This window comes from Tursiops truncatus, chromosome 1 (genome assembly GCF_011762595.2).
Source record: "Tursiops truncatus isolate mTurTru1 chromosome 1, mTurTru1.mat.Y, whole genome shotgun sequence".
In the NCBI taxonomy this organism is placed as follows: Eukaryota; Metazoa; Chordata; class Mammalia; order Artiodactyla; family Delphinidae; genus Tursiops; species Tursiops truncatus.
Window position 1 is genome coordinate 159353274 of NC_047034.1, and position 18987 is coordinate 159372260.

The 18987-nt window shown below is 52.9% G+C and overlaps 1 protein-coding gene across 4 annotated transcripts in view; it reads left to right on the plus strand.

Annotated features, from left to right (window-relative positions):
* NKAIN1 (sodium/potassium transporting ATPase interacting 1) overlaps nucleotides 1-18680 on the plus strand; it is a 43111-nt gene extending 24431 nt beyond the window's left edge. For 2 of the 4 annotated variants that reach the window (XM_033839121.2, XM_073793080.1), the window contains 5 exons: nucleotides 13605-13742; nucleotides 15160-15240; nucleotides 16260-16457; nucleotides 17914-17995; nucleotides 18151-18680. In XM_033839121.2, coding sequence (XP_033695012.1) covers nucleotides 13605-13742; nucleotides 15160-15240; nucleotides 16260-16457; nucleotides 17914-17995; nucleotides 18151-18317 — 666 coding nt within the window. In that variant the 3' untranslated portion in view covers nucleotides 18318-18680. Of the gene's footprint in view, nucleotides 1-13604; nucleotides 13743-15159; nucleotides 15241-16259; nucleotides 16458-16813; nucleotides 16875-17913; nucleotides 17996-18150 lie in introns of all 4 variants that reach the window. The other 2 variants (XM_033839126.2, XM_073793082.1) reach the window with 2 other exon arrangements.
* The last annotated feature ends 307 nt before the right edge of the window (nucleotides 18681-18987 follow it).

An 18987-nucleotide genomic window follows, 5' to 3' on the forward strand; every position in this document is an offset into this window, starting at 1 on the left:
CTGAAATTCTCCACACCTCCTTAATGAATTCTCCCTGCCTAAGTGCCTGCTCCATTAAGGTGCTTTCTGCCATGAGTTTTTGACTTAATTATGTGGTGTCATTCATTATACTTAATGGGGAGATCTGGTTAATCACCTTTATATTTATCCAAATGTCCCTTTGTCTGCAGCTGGCGTCTCCTGGGAGAGCCTGGTTTTTGGTGGGTTTTCTCCATCTGGGTTGTCTTCCCCTCCACGCTGTCTGAAGTGCTTCTCTCTGGAGGGCGCCCTCCTCCCGGGCCTTCACTGCCCGCTCCGGAGCCTGTTGGAGGATTGGCGCTGGGGCTGTGCCAACAGTTTGGACACGGGGACAGGGGCAGAGGTAGAGAGGGCATCTCTAAGAAGGTGGGATTTCTAGGAGAGTGGGACCGCGAGCATGGAGGGGGATTCTGGGCCCTGCCCTCAGCCGTCCAAGGAAGGCTTCTGCGTCTCCACCTGATCGCCCACCTCCAGCCTCCTCCCCAGCCAGAGAGCCCCGTGCTTTGAAGCATCCAGCTTCCATGTCCCTCTGCTCAAACCTTCCCTGGCTCCTGGGGCCAGCGGGATAAAGCTCTAGGTCTGAGGCCCAGCCCAGTGTTCCCACCCTGCCACCCCTCATTTCATCCATCCAGAGCTGTCCCCAGGCCCATAAGTGGTCCATACCCTTCCACATCTGGGGTGACCAGCTTGTCCCAGTTTGCCTGGGACTTTGGGGTTTATCCACTCAAGTGCTGCACCTCGAGAAACTCCACAGCCCCAGGCCAACCAGGACAGTTGGTCACCCCACCCACACCTCAGGGGTTTTGCCCATGCTCATTCATCCCCTAGTAATTTCTTCTTTATTTTGTTTTCTTATAAAAGTATTACTCATCAATGTAACAACCTTACAGAAATATCTCTAGTTGACTCTCAAAGACCCCTTCCAATTCCACTCTCCAGAGTTAACAGTTTGATGATTCTTTTTCTTTCTTTTTTTTTTTTTTTGTGGTACGTGGGCCTCTCTCTGTTGTGGCCTCTCCCGTTGCGGAGCACAGGCTCCGGACGCGCAGGCGCAGCGCCCATGGCTCACGGCCCAGCCGCTCCGCGGCATGTGGGATCCTCCCGGACCGGGGCACGAACCCGTGTCCCCTGCATCGGCAGGCGGACTCTCAACCACTGCGCCACCAGGGAAGCCTCTTTTTCTTTCTTCTACACAAAAATAAGTTCATACATCTCAAGTGGCCCTGCAGCCTTTTCACACCACGCAGGTTGGCCCTCTTTCCTCACCGTTGTAATGGCTGTCTTGGTTTCATCACAGGGAGATGCCATAATTTACTGTGTGTCTTTCTGATGGACATCCAGAGTGTTTGCAGTGCTGTTGGGTTTTTTTTTTATAGTCAGTTCCAGGCCAAATTTAAATATCACCTCCTCTGTAAACCCTTCTTTGACCCTCAAGGTGGTCTCAGGTTTCTTTCTTATTACTGTCATTACTTTAATAATAACAGTTAACATTTAAGGAGTGCTTACTATGTCAGGCTCTTGACATACATTATCTCATTTAATTTTCATGACTCCAAGAAGTGTGGCTTGTTGTCCCCATTTTACAGATGGAGACACTGAGGCTCATTTGGAAGATAAACCCAAGCAGTGTGACTCCAGAGCATGCCCTAAACTGCCTCACATGGTTTTCCAAAGGGTGCGCTGGAGTGGGTGGTGCTGGGGGCCAGGGTGAGGCCAGATGCCCTCTGTTCCCCTGCTTCTCAGCTGTGCACCAACCAGGTCAAAGCCCAGAGGTGTTGATGAAAGGCCAAAGCTGGTAGCCTGCAGCTTCTAATACACTTCCAGCCAGGACCCAGAAATTAAGGTTGAGGGAGGGCCTGGTGGGAGGAGCCTCCTGGGGGAAAGCAGGTTCCTGCAGGCTTTTATGGGCCTGTAAGAAGGGCCTGCCCCACAGGCAGGAAGCAGAGCGCTCTGGGAGTGGAGATTGGAGGTTGGAGGAGTGGGGTGAGGCCTGGACTTGGGAATGAATCTAGAAGACCCCTTGATCTTTTTTTTAAAAAAAATATTCATTTATTTATTTGGCTGCGCCAGGTCTTAGTTGCAGCATGCAGGATCTTTTAGTTGCGGCATGCAGGATCTTTTAGTTGCGGCATACAGGATCTAGTTCCCTGACCAGGGATGGAACCCGGGACCCCTGCATTGGGAGCTTGGAGTCTTAACCACCGGACCACCAGGGAAGTCCCGGTGTTGATCTTCTCAACACCGCTGTGAAGTAGGCACCTTGTGCCCATTCTACAGAGCAGGAGACTGAGTCACAGAGAGTCACTGGCCTGAAGGCCCTTCTCTGCACTGCCCACACCACCTCCCAGTCTGGCGCCTGTGAGTTTGGACCAGATGGTCGATGAGGAGCTAGGCACCCCATGAGATTAGAGGGACCCTTTGATTTTAGACTGACCTTGATATCAGCCTGGGCTGCTAGGCCCAGGAGTTATGCAAATTAATGTAGATATATGCTAATTAGACCACTACCAGACCTGTTGTTCTAATGGAGCTGCCAGCTCAGAGGTATAGTGGGATAGGTCTGCCCAGAAGGGGCCTGAGGAGCCCCCCAGCTGTGGACGGGTCAGTAATCACTGGGGTGAGGGGATGGGGTTGCCATGGAGACAGGCCAAGCCCCAGCCGCTGCCTCCTGACAGGTTCAGGGCTGGCCAGACCAGCCCACTGAGACAGTCCTGGGCCTCTCTAACAGCTCCAGGCATGGTCTCTGAGGGCTAATTACGTGGAAGGTAGTGACCAGCTGCTCCCTGGCTCCCCCAGGCCCAACTGAGGTAGGGGGCTGGGCCATAGTGGGAGGGTGTGAGGACAGACAGATGGCAGTCTGAGGACTTGGGGGCTGGGGAGCTGTCCGAGGAGGAGGGCGCAGCACTGAGCGGAGGAAGGTTACCCTTGAGAGCAGAAGGTGCTATGGAGCAGGGCTGTAGGGGCGAGAGTAGCCTAGTCTCAGAGAACCACTTGGTGGGGAGCAAAGGGCTCTGCCCCAGCAGACCGGCTGCAGACTCAGCTCTTCCGAGTGCCCGTGGGTGAGCCCCTTGGCTTTCCTGAGCCTCAGTTTCCTCATCTATCCGTAGGGGGAACATTAAGAGATGTGACCCAGGAATTCCCTGGTGGTCCAGTGGTTAGGACTCTGCGCTTCCACTGCCGGGGGCCTGGGCCTGCAAGCCACTCGGCACAGGCCAAAAAAAAAAAGAGAAATGTGACCCGAGTATGAGGGGTAGTATACAGTAGGTACTCAATAAATGACTCTACAATTCTAAGACCCATTGGGAGAGGTTAGTTTTGTTGCTTGGCCGCATCGCACAGCTTGCAGGATCTTAGTTCAACCAGGGATTGAACCCAGGCCCTCGGCAGTGAAAGCACGGAGTCCTAACTACTGGACTGCCAGGGAATTCCCTAGTTTTCTAGTGGGAAAGAGCTTCCTCTCTTCTTGCCCCTTTCCCACTTCCCCTGCTCTCTGGCCTGGGGCAGGTGTTCTGATGACTGCACTGAGGAGGCTACGGGCAGGACTGTCATCCCGTGAGGACAGGAGCTGGGCCCTCTGTATTCACCACTGAGTTCTCAGCACTAAGCCTAGAAAAGACGCTCAAGAACTGTTGGTAGAACGAATGAATGAATTGGTAGAAGGAATGAATGAATTGGTTGAATGAATGAATTGGTAGAATGAATGAATGAATTGGTAGAATGAATGAATGAATTGGTAGAATGAATGAATGAACAGGTGTGAAGTACTCAGGACAGTGCCTGGCACTAATAGGTTAATAAACATTAGCTGTTACTTCACTGCCCATGGGAGGCTGGGCTGGGCGGCTCATCAGAGGCCCTTTGATGCAGAGCAGGTTCTGCCCCCGCCTCCACTCTGTCCCTTCGTATGCCCGTGACTGTCTCTGGAGAGATGTCTGGTGAGTGGGAAGAGCAGTGGGTGTAGAGACAGGGCTCAGACCTTAGCTCTGCCACATCCTGTCTGAGTGACTTCAGGAGACTCAAGTGACCACACTGAGCCTCCTCATATCAAGGTGGCCGCACAAGGCCTGTGGGGAGAGGGCTGATGGCACCTGGAGGAGGGGTGATGGTGGATCTGTGTGTAGTCAGGGAGAGGCAGGGCTCTGATGACCCAGGCAGAACCTAGAGGCAGGCTGTACCAGGGACTGGCAGAACCACCTTCTGGTGAAGACGGGCCATTAGGCTCTCAGCAGAGGTCACAGGACCCCAAGGCAGTTCCCCTGAAGGCAGGCGGGCTGCAGCAACACCAGGCCTAGATAGCGACTTGGAGCGGCAGAGGCCCCCATTGTACAGATGAGAACACTGAGGCCCAGAGGAGTCTTGCCCTGGATCCCAAGGCACATTCACATCACAGAAGGAGACCTCAGATCCTCTGAGCCGCCCAAGTGCTCTTTCACACAGTCTAACAACGAGTCAACAACATCTTACAACATTTCTCTTAACTTTTTAAAAATTATAGCTTTGTTTTAAAACATCTTAGAAATACCAAAGTTTATGTATTTAAAAGTAAAAGTTTCCCCCTTCCTGCTCCCTAGAGAGAAGTTCTCATAACTGTTTGTTATGTTTCCCAGGCTCTTGATTCTGCATTTACAATCACACACATTTCATGTGTCTTTTTTTTTTGCTTTTGTTTTTTTTACATAAATGGAATCATATTGTTCTGCAGCTTGTTTTGGTTTTTTTTTCACTTAACTCTGATAGCCTTGGCCATTTTCCAGCAGGATGCAGGCTGGGACAGAGAGAGGCAGAAGGGCTGTGGGAGCCCTGGAAAAGAAAGAGAGAGAGAGAGAATGTGTGCGTGTGTTGGGGGTAGAAAGAACTCCCCACAGGTCACTATGCACAGTGGGTGGGAAACCAGGCACAGAAGCCCCCTTCATCAGCTCCCAGAGGACTGTGGTATCTGTCTTTAGACTAGAACTCTATGGAGCCGAAACCACGCCACCTTGCTCATTGCTGTATACCCGGGCCTGGCACGTAGTAGGTGCTCAAGAAATATTTGTTCGCTGAATTGAGTCCCTTTTAGGCCCATCTTCCCTGACCCTGCCAGAGACTACCTGGTCTCCATGACTGTACTCCTTTTAATCTCTTGCTGGCTGTTTATTTCAACTCATACTCAAATGGCATGGACGCCAGATGGACCCTGGAGATGGGGGCAGAGCTCAGAGAAAGAGAGAAGACCCTCTCCTTAGACGAGTCACTGCCCCTCTCTGCTGTCAGTTTGCTCACCTCTCTAATGAGGGGGTTGGACCAACAGATCTCCAGGGGTCCTTCCAGTTCTGCCATCTGCAGCTTCAGTCCCACTACCTCATTTCACGGATGAGGGGCTGAGTCGAGTTTAATTTTGTCAGCTGCCTCAGAAATCCATTGGGAAAAGGGGGGCTTGAGTTTGGGGATGCAGCAAAGGCTGTAGTCATATCCTGAGCACCAACTGTGTACCAAGTACCGGGATGAGAGCTTTACATGCACTGTCCAAATCCTCAGGACGTTTTCCCAGAAAGGGGAGTAACTTGCCTGAGGTCACACAGTGAGTCAGGGACTGAGCTGGGAATGGAACTCAGGTGTGCCTGACCCCCAATGGCGGGTTCTTCCCACCTCAGCATCTGTGTGAACTAATGTCAGTAAAGGAGACCAGGCGCGACCAAACTATTCTCCAGAAACTTCAGGAGCCCCTTCCTCGTCATTCCCCAGACAGCCTGACTTCTGTATCTAAGTCCCCTGGCAATATGGCTGGAATTTTGGACAGGAAAGTAGTTGACTTGCAGAACTGGCTGGCAAGGGCTTGGACACGAGAGACTTCTGTTGGGTTCTGTGGCCCCAAGCCCAGCCCTCTGCCCGCCCTCTCCCCCAGCCGGCTTCCTGGGGGCCGGGGTGGGCCCATCTGCATTATTCATTTCTCACTCCCTATCCCCAACCCCCCACCTGGTGTTGGGCTCCTGGGGTTGGCGTCTAGACAGACAAGAGCATCCTACTGAGAGCAGAGGCAGCCCTGACTCAGGGCTGAAAGTTCCCATGGCAACTGCATCCCCCTCAGCTGGCAGCTACCCAATAAATAAATAATCGGGGATGGGGGTGGGGAGCTAAGGGCAGGGGGAGGGGCAGCAGGGGAGCCTCGTGGAAGCCTCACTCCGGAAACAGGGGTGGGTTAGGCTTGAAATAGACTGGGGGCTGGTATTGCAGTTGGCCAGGTGAGAGAAGGTAGAGGGAGGAAGGTGGCCAGATGTGAGAGAGATTCAGAAGAGCAGAGAGCCAGTTGATGACAGACTGGGAACGCAGGTGAGCAGCAGGAAGACCAGGGCCTACAGCTTACCGTTCTTGGTCATGCAGCCGGACACATCATGGGGCCCACATCACTGCAAATGGACTAGGTTTGGATGTATTAAGTTCATGATGAACCATCCAATGGGTACTTGGTTATAAAGGGGCTGGAGGCTGAAGGAACTGAAGCTGGGGGGGGGGGGACATGCATTTGCTGGGACACGTGGAGTGTGAAGAGGGGCTGGGCTGTGGCCCTGAGGTGCTCTGATACTTAGGGGCCTGACTGCGCAGGAGGATAGGCTGCACCGGAATCAGGCCAAGGAGGTGGAGAATGTGTGCTCCAGGCATGGCTCTCGCCGCTGGAAATGCAGCAGTGAACATCCACTCTCATGGAGTTTGCCTTCTAATGCAGGAGGCAGTAAATAAGGAGTGAATAGTATGTTAGTCAGTGATAAGTGCCGTGGAGAAAATAAAGCAAGGGGGGAGGCAGGGAGCTCGGCAGCGGAATGTAATTTTAAATAATGCTGACTCTCCTCACAACCAGATGAAGGAAGTACTATGAATCATACCCATTTTGTTGGTGAGAAAACTGAGGCACAGAGAGGTTAAGTGACTTCCCAGAGTTGTAGAAAAACCAGCGGCTCCAGGATTCTAACCCAGCTCTGCTCCTAACCCCTGGACCAAATTGTAGCAAGTGGGTGGAGGGGTGAGTAGCAGGGAGGGCATGGAGACCTTTAAACAGTTTTGGATGTGAGAGCATTGGACTAGATAAGGCATTAGTTGGAGGGGGAAAAGGGGACTTTCTATTTATTTTTTTTGTTTTTTGCTTGTTTGTTTTTTTGGCGGTACGCGGGCCTCTCACTGCTGTGGCCTCTCCCGTTGCGGAGCACAGGCTCCGGATGCACAGGCTCAGCGGCCATGGCTCACGGGCCCAGCCGCTCCGCGGCATGTGGGATCTTCCCGGACCGGGGCACGAACCCGTGTCCCCTGCATCGGCAGGCGGACTCTCAACCACTGCGCCACCAGGGAAGCCCGATTTACTTTATTTTTTTAAGTAGAAGAGGCTTAAGCATGTTTAGGAGCCAGTGGGAAGGATTCTGGGCAGGGGAAGAGATTGGGTTTACAAGAGAAGAGATCGTGGATGATGTGGGCTGCCGAGTAGGTAGAAGACAGGGTTCAGAATGCAGGAGGAGGCATTGACCTTTAGTGCGGGGAGGGACAGAGCGTCAAGTATAGGGGGTGGGGGGAGACCAGGTCTTTACCAGGGTGGGGGCGAAGGGGACCCAGGAGGGTGAGGACAGCAAGAAGATCTGAAATACTAGGAGTGAGTTCCTCAGAGAAGCCTAGTTGGGTTGTGGGACAGCATCAGGGAGCTTCTTGTAGTCGATTATTCCGGATCTCCAGTGGCCCCAGTCTGCCCCGTGGAGTGACTTTCTCCAGAAGTGCTTGGCTGCTTTGCGAGAACTGAGAAAACTATTAATTGGGTTCATCCAGGTGTGGGCTTTTCCTCCCAGACGTGATGAAAAGGCAGAGGAGTATGACAGTTTGGGTTACAGGCAAAGCTGATGGTGAAGTGAGGGGTCACGTGATCCCAGCAGGCTGATGGGCCCGTCATCATCGTGAAGGGTGTTGGGAAGAAGCTGGGGTGTCTGAGAGGGGCTCTCAAATTGGCGGCTTCGGAGGCAGGGCAGTTATGGGTGATGACACATTCCAAGAAGTGGCCATGGACAAGGAAGAATGGAAGCAAAGGTCATGGGAGAGGACTTGAGAGGTTAGGGTGCTGGAGGGGGTGGCCCCCAGATGTCAGAGTCGACCAGGATGATGCAGCGGTCATGGGATCGTTTTCAAGGAAGGGACAAGACCCGGAGGCCAGTGGCTGATGAGTCCAGCAGTGGATGAGGGTGGGATAGCCACTGGGTCGCACAGTTCTGCAGGCAGTTTGGGGACCCCAGAGGATACCAACCCCACCTTTGGGCCTGAGGAGCATGGGATGAGAGAAGAGAAACAGAGTCACTGAGAAGACTACAGGGAAGACAGCGTTCTTGGGTGCAACGTTTAAGGGGTGGGGGGACCCCTTAGGGAAGGCGCCGAGGCCGTAGAGACACTTGCTGGTGTGGAAGGGGTCATGAAAGGGGGCCGGGGGCCAGGGGAGGGCTGGGTCAGAGGAAGCGGCATAGAGCGTTGTGGAGATCAAGGGCAGAGAGGACCAATGGGCAGGAAAGTGGGCCTTACTCTGTGGGCATTGACAGATCCAGACAGGGCTGTGAGGCTGGGGGGACTGGATCTCATCTGTCTTTCTGGGACTACAGTCAGGGGACTCATCCCGCTTATCTGGGGTCCTTGTGACCGGGGGATTGGCTGACCCAGAGGCCATAAGGATTACCCCAGGCTCTCTGGGCTGCATAGATGACAAGAGTGATTCGACCAGATTTGTGGTTTAGAAAAAGCATTCGGTAGGTCGGTAGGCAGCCTCCTTCTGCCAGGAGATGAGGCGGGAGGCTACAGCAGTTGCCCACAGAAGCTTCTGTGCTGGCCCACTTAGGAGAGAGGCCCAAGAAGCCAGCCTCACCTAACTTGTAGGCTAACCAGGAAAAAATATCCCTGAAGTCACTTTTTAAAAAAAATAATTAATTAATTAATTTGGCTGCGTTGGGTCTTCGTTGCTGTGTGCGGGCTTTCTCTAGTTGTGGCGAGCAGGGGCTACTCTTTGTTGCAGTGCGTGGGCTTCTCATTGCGGTGGCTTGTCTTGTTGGGGAGCACGGGCTCTAGGCTCACGGGCTTCAGTAGTTGTGGCTCGTGGGCTCTAAAGCACAGGCTCAGTAGTTGTGGAGCACGGGCTTAGTTGCTCTGTGGCATGTGGAATCTTCCCGGACCAGGGCTCGAACCTGTGTCCCCTGCGTTGGCCAGGGGATTCTTAACCACTGCACCACCAGGGAAGCCCCCCGAAGTCACTTTTGCCCTCTCAATGCACGTGTACTTGAACTTTTTGCAACGGAGTAGGTTGCTATTGTCTCCACACAGGTCCTCCCATCAAAGTAAAAAAGACACTCTAGGCACTTCCCTGGTGGTCCAGTGGTTAAGACTCTGCACTTCCAGTGCAAGGGGCACAGGTTTGATCCCTGGTTGGGGAAGTAAGATCCCACATGCAGAGCAGTGCGGCCAGAAGGAAGAAGAAAAAAAGAGACACTCCAAGGCCAGTTATGATTTACCACCGCTGCAGCCCTGACATTATTGTTTCTAAGTCATTGCCACCAGATGGGGAAGATATTCCTCCTATTTTTTGTTCTTATCTTTATTTGTTAATTACCTGCATGTCACTGCTGCAGAAGCAGGAGTTCTGGAATATTTGCCTTTGTTTTTGAATAAAAGATAACAACTTTAGAATTGGGGTTATTTATAAGACACTGAATCTCAATTAAACTATTTATTTATTTACATCGATTTCTGCACTCACCGTTGGAGGGAGAGGCAGCATCGTTCAGGCCTGGGTTATCCCGCTGATCACAGTGGTTTTTAACTGTCCAATTTTCCATCCGTCTCCCCTCCTAGGCTCTGAGTTCCCAAAGGGCAGGGACTGCAACGTATTCATTTCAGCATATCCGCGCCAGCACAGGGTCTGACACAGACTAAACGTTCTGTGAATAAGTAAATGATGTACCCTGGATGGATGAGGGCATGTCAGATGTCAGATGGAGGAGTAAATGGATGTGGATGGCGTTTTGATGAATGAATGGGCAGTTGTTGGATGGGAGGCTGGAGGGAGGCTGGAAGGATGGCTCAGAGTGACAAGAACAGCCAGTGTTCCATATTCAGTGGAAAGAGAGATCCCTTTGGGCCAGTCAGGAGGTCTTCCTAGGAACGGAGAAAATTGTGCTATGTTTTGAAAACCAAGGAGGACTTGGATATAAGGAAAGGGAAATGATGGTGGATCCTCAACTGTTATTTCAGCTGCTTGGGGGCAGGAACTGGCTGGGAATAAAGAATTGAGCCAGATCCTAGCAGCCTTCAAAGCCCAACTAAGAAGCTTTGACTGTTAGGTCTCCTACTAATTAACCACCGTATATTAAGTCTAATTATTAGTTTATGTGATGTCTCCATATCCTCACAACAACTTCTCAGGGGAGGGATTATCTTCCTCATTTATAGTTAAAGAAATAGGCTCAGAGAGGGAAAGTAATTTGCCCTAAGTCACACAGCAGAACTGCAGTTTGAACTTGAGTTTTAGTGACTCCAGTGCTGCTCACTTTATCAATGAGGTCCCTGAGAACACAGGAGTTTTGAGCTAGGGCCAGAGTGGGGGTAGGGGTGATGTCAGGTTTAGGTAGTTGTATCCAGGCAGGGTGTCTCCCCAACTACACTACGAGCCTGGGCAACTCTGTCTCACCCTCCTTGCCAGGACCCTGTGCCAGCTGAACCGAGAGCATCCAGCTGGACCGCAAACCACCAGGACTCCCTAAGGCCTAACAGAGTCAGGGTAGGAAGGAGAAGAGAAGTGGGGCAGGAGCTGTGGGGAGGGGAAGCAGCCTGGGGAGTTTCTCCCCCAAGGTTGGCAGGCCACTGGATTCAAAACCAGAAGGGCCCTTAGAGGTCATTTAGTCTGGCAGCCTCTATGTAAGAGGATCTGAAGACCCACAGAGAAGGCAGCCTGCCCAAGTAAGCCAGGAACCAGTGTCAGGCTCTCAACCAGAAACCACATGTCTTAACTCCCGAGCCAGTGCCAACTGGGAAAGGTGGTGTGTTGGTGCCAAGGTGGGACAGGAGGCAGACAAAGGCAGAATGGCTGTCTGGCTCTGCCACCAACCTGCTGTGTGACCTTGGGCAAGTCACTTCCCCTCTCTGAGCCTCATGGTTTCTTTCTTCTGAGTTAATGATCTCAGCAGTGCCTTTCTGCCAAGAAGTATCCAGTGAGAGATGAACTTGGAAGGTTCTTTACAATCTGCAGAGCTCTGGGAGGGGAGTCACCAGCAAGAGGCAGGCTGGTGCCAGGTGGGTGGGTGCCAGGGTTGGGCCTGCAGCTTCCTGGGTCTCTGCCCAAGCTTTGCCATCTGTGTGGTACCATCAGCTCCATCTCCTCTTGCCTCCCTGCCAGGAAAAAGGCTTCTGGGATCTTCTTACTTTATCAGGATCTTCTTTCTTCCTCCCTAGGCAGACCCTCTTCTCTCTCCTTCTATGTAGTCAGGACTCTTGGGTGCAAGTGACAGAATCAGAAGTACAAGGAGGGAGAATTTGTTTAGGCATGGCTAGATCCTCAGACCTAAAACGATGTCTCCCAGACACTCCCCTTGTTTGTTCACTCTTCCTTCCTCACTCTCTTTCCTTTAGCTTTGGCTTCCTCCTCAAGCTGGCTGTCCCCCAAGTGGTGGCAAAGACAGCCACCAACAGCTCTCAGCTGACACTATGCCCATCCAGGTATCTTGGCAGGTGGCATCTCTGTCCTGATGCCCCAGCAAGTATCCAGGATAACTCTCAGGGTGCAGGCTGAGTGCCCATCCCTGGACAGATCACTGTGTGTTGCCTATTTGCTTAGACTTGGGTCACTAGCCCACTGCAGAAATTAGAAGTGGGGGGACTTCCCTGGTGGCGCAGTGGTTAGGAATCCGCCTGCCAATGCAGGGGACACGGGTTCAAGCCCTGGTCCAGGAAGATCCTACATGCCGTGGAGCAACTAAGCCCGTGCGCCACAACTACCGAGCCTGCGCTCTAGAGCCCATGAGCCACAACAACTGAGCCCGCATACCACAACTACTGAAGCTCACGTGCCTAGAGCCTGTGCTCTGCAACAAGCGAAACCACTGCAATGAGAAGCCCGCGCACCGCAACAAAGGGTAGCCCCCACTCGCCGCAACTAGAGAAAGCCTGCACACAGGAACGAAGACCCAACACAGCCAAAAATAAATAAATAAAATAAATAAATTTATTAAAAAAAAAAAAGAAATTAGAAGTGGGCTCAGCCCCACCCAAGCCACATGGACTGAGGGTCTGGGAGGCAGTTTCCAAAACAAAGAGATAAGTTCTGTCAACAGAAGAAGGAATATGGGACAGTCAGTAACAACTGGTATCCTTGGTACCTTTGTTCCTAAATGTATCAGCTGAAAGGTTGAACCAGGGGCTTCTGGAAAGGGAGTGTTGACTGAGTCCTATATCAGTTACCTTTTGCTGCATAACAAATCCCTCCAAAATGCAGTGGTTTAAAACAGCCATTTTAGGGAATTCCCCGGTGGTCCAGTGGTTAGGACTCAGCACTTTCACTGCCATGGTCCTGGGTTCGATCCCTGGTTAGGGAACTAAGATCGTGAAAGCCACGTGGCACAGCCAAAAATTGAAGAAAAATAATAATAAAAAATAAAACAACCATTTTATTTAGCTCACGATTCTGTGGGTCAGCTGGGAGATTTTTTGGTCTGGCGACCTGTCTTTGGTCAGTTGGTGGGTTGGCTAGCATCTGAATGATCTAGGATGGCCTCACTCGTGTGTGTTGATGGTTGACTGTCTGTCAGCTGGGGTGCCTTGGTTCTTTTCTCTGTGGCTTCTCTTCCTCCAGCAGGTCGGCTTGAGCTCTTTCACAAGGTGTTCTCTGTGTTACGAGTATAACAAGTGGGCAAGCTCCAATGCACCGGCGTTTTTCAAGCCTTCACTTGCTTCCTCTTTGCTAAAGTCCCCTTGAACAAAGCATGTCACGTGACCAAGCACAAAATTAGTGTGGGAGGGCACTGCTAAAGAGCACGGAAGTAGGAAGAGAAAGAATTTGAGGCCAATTGTGCAACCTACTACAGCTCCCTCAGGGACAGGGAGTGAAAAAAATCCCTTTTCTCTGTAGCCCATGGATCCCGTGGGCCAGGGCAACCTCCAGATAGGGGTCCTTGGAAGAATGTGACCGAGCCCCCAGGCTTCCCCGGGGTCTCCAGGGCCCTGGCTCAGCCCTAGGCCAGAGCTAGGGGGAGGCAGTCTGGATCCTGACCACGGGCAGAGACCCGCCCCCCAGGGAAAGTATAGATGCCAATGGGGAGGCTTCTTGGCAGGGAGGAAGGCATTCTGAACCCCAGCTCCCATCTCCCTTTAGCCCACCCCTAAGTGATGAACAGGGCTCTGTCCCGCTCATCCTCACAGACCTGTCCTCACTTCCCAGCATCCCTTTGGAACTGCGGGGCTGGGATGGCTCTGAGACTTGTGTATAATCAGGTCATGGTTCCTCATCACCATGGTAACTGGTGTCACCTGCTCCACAGGGTTGAAAAGGAGTACCTGTCCTCCTTTTTTAGGTGGTGACTGTGGCCTCAGCCTGCTCTTTCCCACAGGTGGCTGCGTTGGAGCGGCAGATCTTTGACTTCCTGGGCTACCAGTGGGCTCCTATCCTAGCCAACTTCCTGCACATCATGGCAGTTATCCTGGGCATCTTTGGTACCGTGCAGTACCGCTCCCGGTACCTCATTCTGGTATGGCTCACTTGGCCTCTCCACAAGCCAACCCCCTCTTCTCATCCCCATCCGTTCCCACCTTGTTCTCCAGCCAAAGCTGCCCTCCACCCTGGGCACCTAGACCCCTGCCACTGGCTGGGCTCCAGCCCAGCTGGTGATGTGGATGTTCAAATCCCAATGCTTCTTTGCTCAGTGGAGACAAAATTAGTATTTTTCCTAAAGAATTTTCTACAGAAAATTCCAAATATTAGCAAGGTATATCATTTAGTGAGTGCCTACCATATTCCAGGCACGTGCTAAGAGTTTCACCTGCTTTACTTATCTTTATGACAGCCCTGCGAAGTATATCTTATCTCCATTTTCCAGATGAGGAAATGAGGCTCAGAAAGGTGACAAGGCTTCCTAAAGTCACACAGCTAATAAGTGGCAGGGTTAGAGCATCCTGTCCAGAGCGAAGGCTCCTGCCGCATCACCACGCTGCCCAGTAAGCCCGTGCGAGGGCTGGACTTCATCTTGTTTGGTTTCTCAAGTTGCTTCAGGAAGGCTTGGCTTCTGTCCCTTGATGTTCATCAAAAATGTGGTCTAGTGTGGCTAGTGTGGCCTTGAGGCCAGTGCCTCCTGTGCCCCAATCCCAGGAGTGCATTATGTCCCTGGCTCCCTCCTCCTACTTCCTCTTTCCAAGCTCTGGTCCTTGATTATCAAACTCCTGTTTTCAACTAGTCTCATCCTTGTCCCTTGCTCTTCCTCAGTGACTCATTTATACACCTCTCTTGAGGGAAAAGGCTTTCTGATAGATTTATGACAGAAATGCTTGACACCCAAAGTAACAATGCCATGTAATGTCATGCCCCCCCCAGAGCCCACTCGCGCTCATTCTAGGGCTTCTCCACACCTCCCACAGGCTCAGTTCCAGAAGCCAGGTGAACAGGGCCCTTCCAAAGCTCTCCCTCACCTGAGATAAGAGGACCCTTCTCTCCAGTTCTCAGGAAAGCCCCCGGCACCACTGTAAACGGCACTGTCTGCCAGACGGCTGCCACTGGCTTAGGCATGGGATTTGGGTGGAAATATCCAGCTCCTCTCTAGTTCTTTGCCGTGGGTAGGATGCCATCTGGTGTCTGTGGTTCTCCGCAGAGTGGATAGGATTAGCTACCAGAGGACTTAGGTTTGCATGCCAGCTCTACCTCTTCCTAGCTGTGTGATCTTGGAAAATGTCAACCTCTCTGAGCCTTAACTTAGTTATCTTTAAAGAGAAAGACAGCGCCTTCCCTGCAGGGCTCTGGTAAGGACTGGATGGTTGTAAAATGATGTGTAAACTATATTGCTTTCTGAGTGAGGCACTGTCATAGTTTCCCCTACAAAGGTCTCCTCCGTCCATTGACCCGCCCCATCCCCACTCCTCCAGGCCCCACCCTGATCCCACCTCTGCTTTCCCCAGTATGCAGCCTGGCTGGTGCTTTGGGTTGGCTGGAATGCGTTTATCATCTGCTTCTACTTGGAGGTCGGACAGCTGTCCCAGGTAAGCCTCAGGCCTGGCAGTGCCAGAGAGCAGAGACTGACCGTTCCCATCCCCTGCCCCGAGGGCTCCTGTGGTGTGGGTCTCAGGGGCAGCATCTCTTGAAGAGACCGCCCTCTACACATTCGAGTAATCTGTGCTCCCTGTCCCCTATCCCTACGTTTTCATTTCTGGCATCCTCTGTACTTCTTAAAAACAAGTGATGGGGAATTCCCTCGCGGTCCCGAGGGTGGCTTACCCTCTCTGAGCTTCAATTTCGTCATCTAGTAAGTATAGTGAATAGAAACCCCAATTTCATGTGGTTGCTGAGGGGATGAAAGGAGATCGAACGTCTCAGTTTTTGGCACCAAGTCAGCATGCAGTGAATATTTGTTAATAGACTGCCTGAGTGCATGGACTGAGGAAAACAGATGCACACGTGGGTAAGAACTTCTGATGTAGGCCAGCCCCTTCTCCATTTCAAACGGGGAGACCAAGGTCTAAAGAGGTTTGCCCAGGGTCACGCACAGGGAGCAGTGGAGAGGCTGAATGGGCTGTGAAGGGGTCTGTATTGAGAATTTCACCAACAGCTGGATAATTGGACCCCGTCACCATTAATGTCCCTTCCAGCCCTGAAATTCTGAGACTCCTGTGGGTTTGAAGCAGCCCCTTCCATCTCTGATAGAGGAGTGAGGCCTGCATGGTCATCAAGCGCCACCTACTGGCCAAATGTAGACTTGCAGATACAGACTTCCATACTTTTCGCAAATCAAGCCAGGAAGGGAAGCTGTTACAACAACCCAGGTGTGAAGCAGACCTTATATAAAGTCTTCTGGAGGGAATTCCCTGGGGGTCCAGTGGTTAGGACTCGGCACTTTCACTGCCGGGGCCCGGGTTCGATCCCTGGTCAGGGAACTAGGATCCCACAAGAAGTGCGGTGCTGCCCAAAAAAAAAAGAAGTCTCCTGGAGCCTGGGGAGGATTTCCGCCCCACCCCCACCACCTCCGGCCCAAGCTCAGTATCCTAGGCCCCTCTGCCCCTAGGACCGGGACTTCATCATGACCTTCAACACATCCCTGCACCGCTCCTGGTGGATGGAGAACGGGCCAGGCTGCCTGGTGACACCTGTCCTGAACTCCCGCCTGGCCCTGGAGGACCACCATGTCATCTCGGTCACCGGCTGCCTGCTTGACTATCCCTACATTGAAGCACTCAGCAGTGCCCTGCAGATCTTCCTGGCTGTGAGTTCCTGTCCCCCTGCCTGTCTCAGCCCTGCCCTAGGCACTTTACACACACAGTTCCATGATCCTCTTTCCTCTTAACAAGCCAGTAAGGTATTGCCCAGGTCCAACTGGGGAAACTGAGGCTCAAAGAGGTAAAATAATTACTTGTCCAAAATCATACTCCCAGAACGGTGAATAGAACCAGGTATATTAAGTTTAAGGCGCAGTCATTTGACTTGGAGTTGTTATGTGTTTGCCTTCCTCTTAGCACACATGGACCCACCAGCGGGGGTGGGCAGGGCCAGGCAGGGGGTGAAGGAAGAGCTTCCCTCTCCTCCCTCCCTCCCTCCCTGACGCGCTGTGTCCTCCCCCAGCTGTTCGGCTTCGTGTTCGCCTGCTACGTGAGCAAAGTATTCCTGGAGGAGGAGGACAGCTGTGAGTGCGGAGCCCCTAGGGAACTGGGGAAACCTGGCCGCGTGCCACCCCACGCAGTCAGCACCCTGGACAGGGGCCAGAGCAGGAGGGAGCCCTGGGTTATTTAAGGCAGCGGTCCCCAACCTTTCTGGCACCAGGGACCGGTTTCATGGAAGACAGTTTTTTCCGTGGACGGGGGGTGGGGGGGGTGCTTTCAGGATGATTCAAGTGCATTGATTTATTATGGCCTCTGTGCAGTCAAACCTCTCTGCTAATGATAATCTGTATTTGCAGCTGCTCCCCAGCACTAGCATCACGGCCTCAGCTCCACCTCAGATCATCAGGCATTAGATTCTCATAAGAAGCGTGCAACTTAGATCCCTCACATGCGCAGTTCACAGCAGGGCTCACGCTCCTATGAGAATCTAATGCCGCTGCTGATCTGACAGGAGGCGGAGCTCAGGCGGTAATGCGAGCGATGGGGAGCGGCTGTAAATACAGATGAAGCTTCGCTTGCTTGCCTGCCGCTCACCTGCTGTGTGGCCCGGTTCCTAACACCAGTACCGGTCTGTGGCCTGGGGGTTGGGGATCCCTGATTTAAGGGGCCCCTCTGGGGGCTGGGGAAGAAGAGGCAGCAGGGTGAGTGGGGATCTGAATAGCCAGCCCATTCTGGGCTGAGGCCCAGACGCCCAGGTGCCCGATCCAAGGCTCCAGCACTGCCCCCCTACCTGCCCCTCTTAGGCCCCTTCCTGTCGCTCTCAGGGGCTCCACAGCCCCACTCCTGTCAAGCACCAACCATTCCCAGTTCGTCCCACTCCCACCCCCAACGGGTCTTGCCTCTCCGCACCCTTCTCCCTTAAAGGGCCACCCTCCCCATCCACCCCCCAGCTCTCTAGCCTCTTGGGCCTTGGCCCGTCCATCAGGACACTGGAACAAAGCCCAACCCCTAAGGCCCTGTACAGGGTCTGGCCTCAGATCCCTCCCTTTCAGGACCCAGCCTCCCATAACTTGCCCCCTTCACAGGCCCGTCTCTAACCACGTGCCGTCTGCCCTTCCGCAGTTGATTTCATCGGCGGTTTTGACTCCTATGGATACCAGGCGCCGCAGAAGACGTCGCATTTACAACTGCAGCCTCTGTACACGTGGGTCACGGCGCGGAGCAGGGTGGGGTGGAGGGACCCCGGCTCGGGCGTTAGTGTAGGAGAAAGAAGGGGAGGGAGGAGCGGAGAGGGCAGCCGGGTCTCGCCGCCTCCCTACTTAGGGGTCCACTTCCCTAACCTGCCTTTGTTTCCTGCAGGGCGGGGTAGTAGCTTCTGCCCCACGACCACCCCCGCGGCTAGACAGACCGCCGCAGCCGCGAGCTCTGGCCAAGATGGCAGGCGTGCTCCCTGGCGGCTCGCTGACCGGACTGCAGCCTGGGTCGGCTTGACATGGGTCCGAAGCAGACATGGACTTGGCGCTTAGCCGCCTGGACTTAAGGGGTGGGGCGGGGGCGGGGGAGGGGGTTCGCGGGGTTTGTATTTTTTTATCTCCACCTTGGCGTGTGCCGGAGCCTCCCGCCCTTCTCCAGCCTCTCCCTTTCACCCTTCTTCACCCAGCATCCTGTTCCCTGTCCAGAGAGAAAGGACAGGACAGACAGACTCACCCCCATCTCACCACATTCATTCACCAGCCCTGGGGAAAGTTACCCTGAACTAGAAGCAGGAGTTCTGGGTTCTAATCGCAGCTCCATCACTAACTCTCTATGTGACATCTGGCAAAGCCCTTACCCTCTCTGGGCCTCAGTTTCCGACCTCAAATAATTAAAATATTCCCTTCGTAAATGGAGCTCTTTCTAGCCTTTTCACTTGACTCTCAATTCCCTGGACTATACTGGGATTTTACATAATCCCCATTTTGCAGATACGGAAACTGAGGCCCAGAGATGTAAAGCAATTTGCTTGAGGCCACACAGCTGGGCTTTTGGTGGCGGCAGGCCTTGAATATGATCTGTAGTTTCAGACTCCAAAACCCATTTCCGAGCCCCCTTCCAGCTTGGCCACTCTAGAACCCATGTGATATACACCACACTCACATACCACCACCACCACTTGCTAACTCCTCTCTTAAAGCAATATATTCGTTCTCTTGTTGG